General features: G+C 41.3%; 1 protein-coding gene across 5 annotated transcripts in view; it reads left to right on the top strand.

The window, feature by feature from the left end:
• The window catches only part of KDM1B (lysine demethylase 1B), a 37,436-nt gene that overhangs the window by 18,936 nt on the left and 5,287 nt on the right, over positions 1-13,213 (top strand). For all 5 annotated transcript variants that reach the window (XM_054018350.1, XM_054018351.1, XM_054018348.1 and 2 more), the window contains exons 14-20: positions 1,131-1,302; positions 4,491-4,618; positions 6,142-6,273; positions 8,324-8,398; positions 9,487-9,603; positions 10,587-10,712; positions 12,256-12,378. In XM_054018350.1, coding sequence (XP_053874325.1) covers positions 1,131-1,302; positions 4,491-4,618; positions 6,142-6,273; positions 8,324-8,398; positions 9,487-9,603; positions 10,587-10,712; positions 12,256-12,378 — 873 coding nt within the window. The remainder of the gene's footprint in view (positions 1-1,130; positions 1,303-4,490; positions 4,619-6,141; positions 6,274-8,323; positions 8,399-9,486; positions 9,604-10,586; positions 10,713-12,255; positions 12,379-13,213) is intronic.

The following is a 13,213-nucleotide window of genomic DNA, read 5'->3' as shown; positions in this document are numbered from 1 at the left end:
ACCAGGGGAAAATCCAGGTCATTTTCCTGTAACTGTCCAATGCTCTATGCCACTGGGAAGAATAACGGGGAAAAATAGCAAAACCTTATTTTAATCAGAAAAGTGAGAATGGCTTCTGAATACCCAGAGGGAGCTCATATGTTGAGTAATAGTGTGTCATCATTTATTGAGGGTATTTTTTACTTTTTTAAAAATAGAACTGTATTTTGAAAAGAGACCTGCAGTGGGAAGCAGCCCAGGGTCTCACAGAATAAGTGGGTAGAATGGGGAAATCTTAGGCCATATCTTTGACTAGGTAAAAGTGCACTGAAAAGAATTTGTGCTACATCTCCAAGTAACTGTTTCACTTGGACTCTTTGAAACGTGTCAACTCTTTGTGTGACATTTAAAAAAAAAAAAAAAATATTGACAGCTGGCCAAGCAAAGCCAGGTTTAACACTCAACTCAATGGCATCCCTCTGTCTTTCTGTCTATAATGCAATAATTATTGAATTATTGAACATCTGATCAATTCCAGAACATTTGGGGAATGTTTTAGTCCTCTATGGGCAGAACTATATTGATATTGGTGAAAACTGGAAGGGGCAAATGGTGGTGGACACACAGAGCTCCTGGCTTCTGGTTGGCAGACTCAGCAGCATGGAGGATTCACAAAGCCCCTGGCATGAGGGAAGGGGCCAAGAGGTTGCAGTTAGTCTCTGAAATAGACTGGGATGGAAGGGTGGGACACAGAGTTTGTGGGATGTATGTGGAGGAAGGGAAGGAGCTCCTGCTGTGTGCAATGCACTCTGCCTACAGAAGCAACAAAGTGTGCGACTCTCTAGTTTTACCATTTCCTAATCCTTGGATTTTTGTACTGCCTTTGATGTATTGTTTCTTAAAAGTCATAGGCTTGGTTTAACTGCTGAGTTTCAGGTTCCATTCGGAACTAAATTTTTGTATTATTTTAAGAGGTTGAGATTCATGTCTAACCTGACCAGTTGTTTAAAGTGTGCAAAATCTCCATATTAGCAACAGTGCCTTATTCCTAAGGATTTACCCGTCTTTTTTAAATGTACTTGAGCAGCTTAGAAAGTGAAGTTTTCCCCATAGAAATTTTACTCATATTCATTTTTAACTTTCTTTTGAAGCTTGGCATTAAAATGCACAAACTAGGGGAGAGATGTGATTTGATCCAAGAAGGTGGAAGGATAACTGACCCCACTATAGATAAGCGCATGGACTTTCATTTCAATGCCATCCTGGATGTTGTCTCAGAATGGAGAAAAGATAAGACCCAACATCAAGATGTCCCTCTTGGAGGTAAGAGAGGAGTTGCCCTGGACACCAGATATGTTGACAGTGTTCATAATCATAAAAATAGGGGGGCTTTTATGCCAATTTGCCTTTCATTTTGTACATAATTTGGGGATTCTGAATATTTGTATGTATGGTTGGCCTTAAACTTCTAGGCTCCATTGAAGTCAATGGGACCTTTGCCACTGAATTCAGTGGAGCTAGAATTTCACCCCTGGATTTGTAGGCCATACCATATCTTATTTGAAGAGTAATTTTTTCCTACATTGATAGTAACATAGGAGATTGGTGTGACGAAGTGGGAATGTTCTTAATGTTTTCTCTGAATGCTGTGTGGGTGTCTCAGTTTCCCCTATGCATTTCTTAAGTATCAAGGTGGTGGGATAAGGGTGTGCGATTGTTGCAGAGCCCTAGAGGGCAGGGGTGTGCAAGTGTCTGCACAGAGAATGGCTGACACCCTGTCTCCTGGCAACTACTGGCCTGGGCCCCTCCTCTGCAAAGGTGCCAACTGAAGGTGTTGGAGAACAAAGAGATCAGGTGACCTCCTGGCCTGGAAAAGAAACAAAGGGAGAGGAGAGGCTGAAGAGTTTCAGTTTGAAGCTGGCTGGGAAAATGGAGGGGAGGCCAGATGGACCTCCTGGCCTCCCCTGGCCCCCCAAGATGGACCTGACTAAGGGGGTCCTGTTGTCTGTACCTACAAGACCTGTCTTGGACTGTGTTCCTGTTGTCTAAATAAACCTGCTTTACTGGCCAGCTAAGAGTCATGGTGAATTGCAGGAAGCCGTGTTATACAGACAAAACTACACAGGATCTTTTTAGGGAGCAAGACAAAGATGCCACATTTATTATGATAACAGTTTGATTTATGACCAATAACTAATATCTTAATTCTTATACACACACATTATACCTAATATCTACACACACACACACACACACACACACACACACACACCCATCAGATGTTCTGCAGCTGCTGCATAGTTACCAGTCCTGAACGTAGCTTGAGTCTGTGGCTTGGGTTCGTAGCTTGTGGCAACTAACTGGCCAGGAAAGCCGGGCACAAGGACGAGCTGGGTCTCTGTTGGGCGTGCACCGATGCCCTTCCATGTTGGCAGCAGAATGTTACCCTCCTCCAAAGTTTTCCATCTCACCCATCCTTTTTGTAGGCTTTAGTTTGAATCCAGAGTCTATAGGTCTTGCTGTGTCACCCTGCCTCTGGGTTTGGTGATTGATCACGCGTCAATTGCAGATGTGACTTTCAGCCTGGGACCTGGCGTTTATCTTCCTTCTATTGTACCTTTGTTCTTCTCTTTTTGGGGTGGACTCTTTTTACTTTGTTAGGGCTCTTGTCTGCATCTTCAGCCTTTGGTGTCTGAACTCTATTTCATCAGGACAGGCTGGGGCTGGAGGTTGATTCCATCATCCATACATACCTCATTCACACATCTAAACTAAACTAATAAGATTACAGCAGGGTTTGCAAAAAGGTTACAGCAAGCCCTTACAAAATGGAGTAAGCGTTTTAAAATGGGGTTTGAATTACAATATGGCAAACAGTGAACAGAAGTTACAATACTGAAACAGTGCAAGTCTTTGGGTACGTCTATACTTACCTCTGGGTTCGGCGGTAAACAATCGATCTTCTGGGATTGATTTATTGCGTCTTGTCTAGACACAATAAATCGATCCCGGAAGTGCTCACTGTCAACACCGGTACTCCTGCTCCGCGAGAGGAGTACCCGGAGTCAACGGGGGAGCCTGCCTGCCGCGTGTGGACCCGCGGTAAATACCTTGTAGTTCAAACTAAGATACTTCGACTTCAGCTACGTTATTCATGTAGCTGAAGTTGGGTATCTTAGTTCGAACTGGGGGGTTAGTGTGGACCAGCCCCTAGTGATTTAAGCAGGAATTGGATTGACAGTGAAATTTACAAGAGCAACTGGCTGAACAGCTATGGATCTTAACAAGCATCTTAATTGTCAATTAGCCAGTTATTGGGGTAACCGGTTTAGAAATGAATGTTGTTTCATTCATAAAACTTTACTTATGAAGTTACATTAATAAAGTGAACAATTAAAAACAATTTCATTTATCAGTTCTTGTTTCCCCCAACTCCGTGACAATTGGATCAGTTGTTTTCATAGTTTGGCCATTTTTAGTATACCTGTCCTTGACTTTGGTACTACCAATAGTTTGTCTCTAAGGGTATGTCTACACTGCAGTTACACACCCTCGACTGGTCCATGCCACTGACTTGGGCTCAGGTTAAGGGGATTTTTAATTGTGGTGTAGACGTTCAGCCAACCTCTGGGACCTTCCTACATCATGGGGTCCTAGAGTACGGTCTCCAGCCTGATCCTGAATGTCTACGCTGCAGCTAAACAGCCCCTTAGCGCAAGCCTAAGACAGCTGGCATAGGCCAGCCGCAGGTGTCTAATTGCAATGTAGACATACCTTAAGTAGCTGAAGCAGTTTTGGTTGGATAGAGATGGTCAGGGCAGCTGTGATTTTATTTTTTAAATTACATTTTCAGAATATAGTTCTGCTCTTTTTTCTTCCCCTATGATGAGTACACACAGAGTAAGGGCCTGATCCAAAGCCCACTGGAAAACAACGAAGAGAATCCTTTGTTGAATTGGGTCCCAAGTCGCTCAAATCTTTTGCTTTTGTGAAAATTACACAGAATTCTATAGAAGGTGGCATTCGGAGTAGTATTCATAAGTTGTTTTCTGTTTGTTTTGGGTTTTTTTTGTTTTTGTGTTCATTTTTTTTTTAATGAATTAGCCTTGGGGAACGAGCATGCTGCAGCATGATGTACTGATGGTAGCTGAACAATGAATTTTTCTGCTGTCTATGTTGGTTATCCCATATAGCTCCTTTTTTTTTAACCAGACTTTTTTTTCTGCGGTTGACAGTAATATCTACTCTCTTTTTGAGGGCAGTTCTTGGGAAACATACACTGCCTTATCTGTATCTGAAATCAAATTATTTTAATCCTAAACCAAATTAGGGTTTCGTCTGATCGTATGTGAGAGATCTTGCTATCATATATTCTGTAGCAGCTTTTTCACTACATAAAAAATAAATTTGAATGAGTATTAATAGCTAACTTGCAAACTTGTGAGATTCAGAGAACAATGAACTACGATCACCTATTTCTACATTTTTATTGTAAATCTGTTTCTGTACAGAGAAGATACAGGAGATCTATAAGGCTTTTATTCAGGAGTCAGGTATCCAGTTCAGTGATCTGGAGGAAAAGGTACTACAGTTCCACCTCAGTAACTTGGAGTACGCCTGTGGCAGTGACCTCCATCAGGTGAGTGCATGATTGATTAAATACACCTCTACCCCGATATAACACGACCCGATATAACATGAATTTGGATATAACGTGGTAAAGCAGTGCTCCGGGGGGGCAGGGCTGCGCTTTCCAGTGGATCAAGCAAGTTCAATATAATGCGGTTTCACCTATAACGCAGTAAGATTTTTTGGCTCCCGAGGACAGCATTATATCGAGGTCGAGATGTATGTGATGTAACTTAGAAACAGAGAGAGGGGAAGGATAATCTAGTATCTAGGGCACTATCCTGGAATTTAGGAAACAGGAGTTCAGTCCCTGCTCCACCTCAGACCTCCTGGGTTACTTCTCTGTGCCTCAGTTCTCATCACTAAAACTGAGATAACAACTCCCCTCTCAAAGAAATTCACCTCCAGTTTGAACTTTACACCCAAGTGCTCACTGCAAAATATGAGGTAAATTCCTCTGCTCTAGTGGAAACTGGGTTTTGCAAAGTAGCTTTTGATCCACATACCCAAATGATTACTGCAAGTGGTGATCACAGAATGCAAATGTCACTGTGTTGCTAAGTTTCCTCTAAGCCATGTGGCCGCACAGCTGCCTATTAAGCCCTGTGCAGGGTGTCAAGGCTGTGGTGGGGAGAGACACCCCTCCCCGCTGGCCACAGTGTGGACCTGCCCCGGACTTGCTGCGGCTGGAGGAGCCCCTCCCTCGGCCCAGCCCAGCCGCGCCAGAGCTGCTGCAGCCGGGGAGAGGCGCCTCTCCCCTGGCCCTGAGGTGCTGCAGCGAGAGAGGGCTGGGGGGAGTCTTTTCTCTCCCCACTGCAACCTGGGGCAGTCTGCACCCCGAACCCCTCATCCCTAGCCAGCACCCTCATCCTCCCACACCCCAACCCTCTGCCCTAGCCCTGAGCCTCCTCCCACACGCCGAACCCCTCGGCCCCACCCCCCCCACATGAATTTTATTATGTGCACCAGTATGAAGGTGATATGTCACACATCACCTCCATATTGGTGCACATAACAAAATTCATTCCGCACATGGATGTAAAAAATTAGAGGGAACGCTGCAGTGTTGTACTGGCAATATAGTGAATGTGAGTGCATGTATGTATTTACATGTATCATTCTACCTGCAGTAGTCAGTTTTCTAGTGCTGTATTTCTAAGAAAACTAGAACATTCCACGGAGATAGGGGGGCGGGGGGGAGAGGGGTGTGTGTGTGTGTGTGTAATCTGATGCAACTCTTTATATTCTGTTATCCGAGTACTAATGATTAAAAACCCTTATTGGTATAACAACACTGTAGCATCTAATCATTTGAGAGATTGGATAGCTGTATACCCTTGTTTCGGTCGGAAAACACCTTTTACTGGTACCTAAAATGTTTTATGCCTATACACAATCTTTTTTCACTGTGCTCTTCTTGCACTGTGCCAAATGATGCTCTCAGTAGGGTATCACCTAGTAACCTATCCAGACTGTGTTATTTTGTTTAATTAGACAATTTGCATAGTGTAGCCTGTTGTATTCTTTCCCCAGGTATCTGCACGCTCATGGGACCACAATGAATTTTTTGCCCAGTTTGCTGGAGATCACACCCTTTTAACACCAGGGTATTCTACCATCATAGATAAACTGGCTGAAGGGGTTGATGTTCGACTTAAGCTTCCGGTGAGTTGTAAAATGGTGGTGTCAGGAGATCGGTCAAACTCATAGCATCATAAGAGGCACAGCTCCTAAGCTGCCACCAAGGAGAGGAAGGGAAGGAGGGAGGGGAAAGCAGCTAACTGGAGAGAAAGATTTCAGCGTGCTAGCTGTGTTAGTCTGTATCAGCAAAAGAACAGGAGTACTTGTGGCACCTTAGAGACTAACAAATTGATTTGGGCATAAGCTTTCATGGGCTAAAACCCACTTCACTGGATGCATGCAGTGGAAAATACAGTAGAAAGATATATATATATATATATATACAGAGAACATGAAAAAATGGGTGTTGCCATACTAACAAGACTAATCAATTAAGGTGGGCTATTATCAGCAGGAGAAAAAAACTTCTGTAGTGATAATCAGGATGGCCCATTTCAAACAGTTGACAAGAAGGTGTGAGTAACAATATGGGGACAATTAGAATGGGGAAATAGTTTTTACTTTGTGTAATGACCCATCCACTCCCAGTCTTTATTCAAGCCTAATTTATGGTGTCCAGTTTGCAAATTAATTCCAATTCTGCAGTTTCTTATTGGAATCTGTTTTTGAAGTTTTTGTTGTTGGAGAATTGCGACTTTTAGGTCTACTTCTCGTTCTTTTTGGAGAGAAAGAGGCTTTTGGAATGCCTGTGCTAGCTTAAATGGGGGAAGAGGAGCATCTGACAATCAATCAGCTGGCTTTGCCCAGCCAGTGGCTAAGCAGAGGACTGAAGAGGGTATTGAAGGGAGGCACCTCACATCCTGCTATACATATGCTCTGGGTTTCTCTCATTCCCTGCTGCCCAGTCAAGGTTGTCCCCCAGTGAAGATAATGAGAGGGTATTAGCTTTGAAGCATGCAGACACTCCCTCGGTTACGCAAACCCTGACTTACACAAATTCGCATGGAAAAAGTTCCATAAGCCAGAAATAGGATATTCGAGTTGCGAAAATTTTTGTGTAACGTACGGGTATACATTTCCAACTTATGCAAAATTCAAGTTACGCAAGGCTTTCCGGAATGGAATGATTGCGTAAGTCGGGGAGTGTCTGTACAAGCATCTCTTCATATTCCACAAACAAATCTGAGTTTGAGATAACTATAACTAGTTTTGATGTGACGGAAGAGGAGGAAGCTTTGTTTTTTAATTATTTCTGTATAATTTCAGTGTTTAGATTTCATCTCAATTGTCAGCAAGTGATTCTATTCATAGCAAACCTGTGATACTGGAAATGTAGGTGGATATCTGCATCCTAGAGGCATAGTCTAAAATTTATGACTAACTTAATCATAATATTTAGCAAGTACAGTCTTGAAAAAGTCACTTTTGTAACTAACTTAACTTTAAAAAAACATATATTTTCCCTTCTTTCATGTGTCAGACTCCTTAGCTTTAGCATCCTTACTAATGCACTGTTTGACTTCTAGCCTTACCATTTCTGGGAACTCGGGGATAATCTTGAGAGAACTGTCTATAACAGGGGTAGGCAACCTATGGCATGTGCGCCGAAGGCGGCACGCGAGCTGATTTTCAGTGGCACTCACACTGCCCGGGTCCTGGCCACTGGTCCGGGGGACTCTGCATTTTAATTTAAATGAAGCTTCTTAAACATTTTAAAAACCTTATTTACTTTACATACAACAATAGTTTAGTTATATATTATAGACTTATGGAAAGAGATCTTCTAAAAACGTTAAAATGTATGACTGGCACGCGAAACCTTAAATTAGAGTGAATAAATGAAGACTCAGCACACCACTTCCAAAAGGTTGCCGACTCTTGGTCTATAACATCGTTATCCTCCTCATCATATGATGAGTTGCTTCATTTTAACAGTGAACTTTTGTTTCAGGTTCCCTTTTTCCACCATGGCTAGTTTTTCTGATGTAACGTGCCCTTCTGCATCAAATATGGGAGCTAACGTATCGGGAAGTGAAGTTTATAGACTTGTAATAATTTGCTGTCCTTTGAATGTGGATTGTATTATTTCATAGAATTTTTGGTGTATCACTATTACTTTCCCTTTGTAAATCAGGTACACAGTATAGACTATTCTGGAGAAGAAGTCCAGGTCACTACAGCAGATGGAACTGTGTGGACAGCACAAAAGGTAACCAGTATGTTTCAAGTTATCTATATTTAGATCATAGCTTCTTTAGAGGTTTTAAAAAAAACTGTATATTTTTACAACTTAATTGTTCAGTGACCCATGTTTGGTTGATATAGTGACCGTTTTTCACTGGGCATGTTTGAGTTTGGAATGCTAATTTATATATACTGTGGAAACTTGCTCATTTGAACTAATGACCTCTTCAGAATTATCTGAATTTTGCAAGTAAGTGAAACAAACACAGTTTTAAAAATATCTAAAATTAACAGATGATGAAGTGTCCTCTGCTTATTTTGATGATGGTTTTAAAATTATAATGATATTTCATAATGCGCTAGTAAGACTAGTATATTTTTATTTAGCCTTAAACAACTATTTGTAAGAGTCTATCCAATATTCTGATGTCAGTATTAGGACAATATAAACGAGACAAGATGAAAAGCTGTTTGGTTACAATCCCCTATATCTAGCCTATTTACTCCCTTTCTGTGGCAGTAGGTCTTTACCCTTTACTACTGAATCTCCCCTCATTTCCTATCACTCCAACTACTCTAATCTGCCCAGTCTTGCTTCTTCTCAAATTTTGAGGCCGTGTGCAGCTTTGATCAAGGCTGAATTTACACCAAAGAAAAACCAAGCAGAATAAGAAATGAAGCTGTTGTGCAGGGTGTAGAGAAAAGTAATAAAAAAGCCACTTAGAAACTCTAGAACTATAACGATCAGGAAGCATTACTACTGTTAGCATCGTTCATCACTGTGATAGGTTTTAGAGTAGCAGCCGTGTTAGTCTGTATCCGCAAAAAGAACAGGAGTACTTGTGGCACCTTAGAGACTAACTGTAACTGTAAGTCACTCTACAGACCACATCTTGAGAACCACTGTACGGAGGAGTCTGTTCTCCCCTGAATGTGTGATATGGCTGCCATTAACGTGTAGTGACAGTAGACACCAAGTTGCCCTGGGAGAATTGTGCCGCCTCATCTTTGTTCTATTACAAGAACAATGGGTACTTACAATGAGAGATTAGTCTTAATTGCTTTGTAAAGCTTTTGCTATTGTTGTGATCAGGATTCTTTATTCTTCCATAGGTTTTAGTTACCGTGCCACTGGCTCTTCTTCAGAAAAATGCCATTCAGTTTAATCCACCACTGCCAGAGAGAAAAATGAAAGCCATTAACAGTTTGGGAGCAGGAGTCATTGAGAAGGTACATAATTAAAGTTACTTTTTAGTTATGGGAAAGAAAATGAGCATCAAGTGCTTTGAGCCTCTTAGTAGGATGATTCTGACTTGCATCCTGTAGCATAATTTCCTTTCATGCTATAAGCATAAAGCTGCTGTGGTATGCCTGGGTATGTATATTGTGAAATTTGCTTTCATAATTTTTTTTTAACCTGCACAACATACATTTAAATAAATAATAAAGCATAGAAGAGCAAAATGGTATCTGGATCCTGTATATTCATTTTTCTTCCCCTTTCTTTTTCCACCCTAATTTAACCACGTTTTTTTGAAACAAATTATTTTGTAGAAAATCACTGCTGGTCTTTAAACTTTGTGCCTACATTTGAACAATGTGTATGGTAGAGTACTAAATCTAACAGCCATAAGGGGTGGAATCCACCCACTCCAATTCCTTTGTCAGATAAAAGGGCCAGAGTGGCATAAAGGGACACTGAAAGACCCATATTTGCCCTGGGGATGATTCTCCCTTCCCCCACTAGTGCGTAAGTCACACATAAGACTCTCTCTGAGGTTCTCGTCACATTGACAATCCTTGTGTGCTGGGGGTGGGGCTGGCAGGAGGACTGTGCCGAGGGCACACAGCATTGCAGAAATTCCAGGTATTGCTGCACCCTATAGGGCAACTGTCCCTCTGGGCTATGAGTTCTGTGTAGTGCCTCATAAGAGGTATAGCACAGTATCTTGCCCAAGGTTTTCTGTAACTAAATTTATTGCCAACGTTACTCAGATTAAAAAAAGCACAATCTGAGAGACTGCAACAGTTTTATACCACTCTTCTTTCTTGATAAAAAGACCCAAATATCCTACACTGAGAAACCTCTAGCATATTTGAGTACCTGAGGTTGAGGGGAAAGAGAGAGATACATTTAAATACAGAGGTACAAGGCAGGTTGCAAATTTTGTAATGTGAAATTATCTCTGACTGAATCTTTTCTCTCTCTTTAGGTTGCTTTGCAGTTTCCTTATAGATTTTGGGACAGCAAAATTCAAGGAGCTGATTTTTTTGGTCACGTTCCACCTAGTTCCAGCAAACGTGGGCTCTTCAGTGTGTTCTATGACATGGATCCACAGGTACCATATGCTGTATATGGTAGAATGTCAGTATTTTCAATTGACTCTTAACAAATTTCAGTTTGAAACCCAAGTGCAAGAATTACTGAACAATGGAGGTTTTCTTTGCTGTTTGCTCCCTTGCTGTTAGAAAAATGGCACCAGTATTTTTCTGTAGGAAAATAACAGATTGTGAATTGACAACACCCTTTTTAAAGCATTGTTTTGTAGTAAGTAGGAGACATTTTTCAAGACTGGATGCAGAGCGATCCTTATGCAACTAGGATGTCCTTGTTTTAGGTCTGAAAGATTTGGGCTTCTGGGGTCAGATAAAGGCACTGGGGTGATATTACTGGCTGAAGTGCCGTAGAAAGAATGAGGAATTCAGTTTTCATCTTAGGAATTTAAGTCTTGGTTCTCTGTTTTCCCTACACCTTGTGTAATCTTTTTAAACCAGTAAGGGAGATAGAGAATCGGGCTCATAGATTGGACCCATAGACTGGCACCACTGCAGTCAAATTGGCTTTGCCCATAACAATAATAAGGCTGTAAGGTCAGTTCAAAAGCTATGGATTTTAATACCAACTCCAACCTGTGGATTGTCAGCAAGTCTTCCCCTGCTCCCCTTTACTCTCAGTGTACCTTGCCCTGTTATCTATTACTTTTTGTGAACAAGTAAAGAGCTTTCTGTAACTTGCTGGCTTTTCCAGGAGACCCTATGAAGACAATGTCCTGTAATCCTGTGTTCCTGGCTGACCAGTACTTGAACAGTTACTCCTGCAGAAAGATTCAGTGTGCTCGTGGTGGGAGCTCTTGAGAATAACTGGGGGCTTCTAGTGTGATTCTTAGGTAGCAGATTGTTCTGTAGCTTAGTAATGATGGTAGATTAATTGCCCCATAAAGAGGAGAGGGAGGAATGGCATACTGTGAGCAAGATGAGGCCTTTTGCGATATTCTGTAGCCACTGCTCTTTCACTTTTGAAACTCCTAACTGATAGCTGAGTTTTGTGGTAACAGAGGTAAGCAGGACCACAGCAGGTTTAGAGCAGAGCACTTGGTGCCTGAGCCAAAACCCAATGAAGTCAATATAAAGACTTTCATTGACTTCAGTGGGCTTTGTCTCAGGCCCATAATGACTAGAATCCTAGTGGGGCCTCTTCGTGTTTCCGTCTCTTGAAGTTAGCAGTGGAGCTTTAGCGTTGAACAGGAGATTAGATCTGGCACTGAGAATGTGACTTGTATGCATGAATGCAAGCATGTTAACATCCTTTGTGTGTTTAGGCTGACAAATATATGGGTTCCAGTAAATTCTGCACAGTTATAAAAAGGACTAAATCTACCTAATGAGGTTCTGTATTGTCCTCTAACTTTCTTCTAGTTTTTTCATATCTGAGAGTAAAAACTACAGAGGATAAACTTTCTTAGGGATCATAACTGACTTGGTCCAAAAAAAAAAAGTGAATTTCCCCCACTGATGTCTATTGGGGACAGTAGTAATTTAAGTAATTTCCAGACATTCTTAGTATTTCTGAAATGATATCAAATGTTAATGTTTTGATTCTAGGGTAAATATAGTGTTCTAATGTCAGTAGTTACCGGAGATGCTGTGACAACCATTAAGAATTTAGATGACAAACAAGTACTACAGCTGTGCATGACTGTACTTCGGGAGCTGTTTAAGGAGCAGGTAAGAGAAGTGTTTTTCTGTCAAAGAAGAATTAACTTGCCACAGATTTAAAGAGGGATCGGCAAAGAAACAAAAATTTTGTGCCCTTTTATTATTTCACTATGATGTAGAAATAAGACCTGAAATGAGGGTTTTTTGAAGTGTGTGTGGGTTTTTCTGCCTTTTGCCTAAGAAATATCAGGAATGTCAAGTCTGATCTTCTGTGATCACAAAAATGGGAAGTGGGAGCTATCTTGGGCCTGAATTGAAGAAATAGGGATGTTAATTTGTAAACCAAATGGGAGTTTTTCTTATAAAATCTTCTTTTGGTTTGAGGCGTTAACAAAAAGCAAAGTTTAAACAGTCTCAGTAAAAATCACTTCCCAGTTAATCAGGTGTCATGTCCTTGATCTTTCTGATGTTATCATCCCACTAGTTCTCCATCCATACAGAAAGTTGTATAGGCTAGACAAGAGCTGGCTTTCTAATGTGAAAACCAAGCAGACTAAAAACTTTTGTCTCCCCCTTTTTTCCCCCGTCCCCTCCCCAAAAAAAGGCAAGCCTTCCTTGTATATCTGTTGGATACAAGTCCTCTTCCCCCTCTTGGCAGGTCACCTTTGAGATAATAACTAATATCAAAGTTTATTCTAAACACTATTTGCCAATTCTGGAGAAGCAGGAGATCATTACTTAGCAGTACCATTTGCACCCAACCCTGGAGGCTGAACTTTTCTCTCATGATATTCTAGAGCGGCTCTGATTTTTAACAGCTGGACGCTAAAGAAGACTTAGTAGCTATACTGACCTCTGGATTCTTTGAGTTGATGCATAAAATAAATGTTGCGCTGTTATGTCG

Source organism: Malaclemys terrapin, chromosome 2 (assembly GCF_027887155.1).
Source record: "Malaclemys terrapin pileata isolate rMalTer1 chromosome 2, rMalTer1.hap1, whole genome shotgun sequence".
In the NCBI taxonomy this organism is placed as follows: domain Eukaryota; kingdom Metazoa; phylum Chordata; order Testudines; family Emydidae; genus Malaclemys; species Malaclemys terrapin.
Note: the sequence above shows the minus strand (reverse complement) of the source record. Positions and strands in the feature narration are given on the sequence as shown.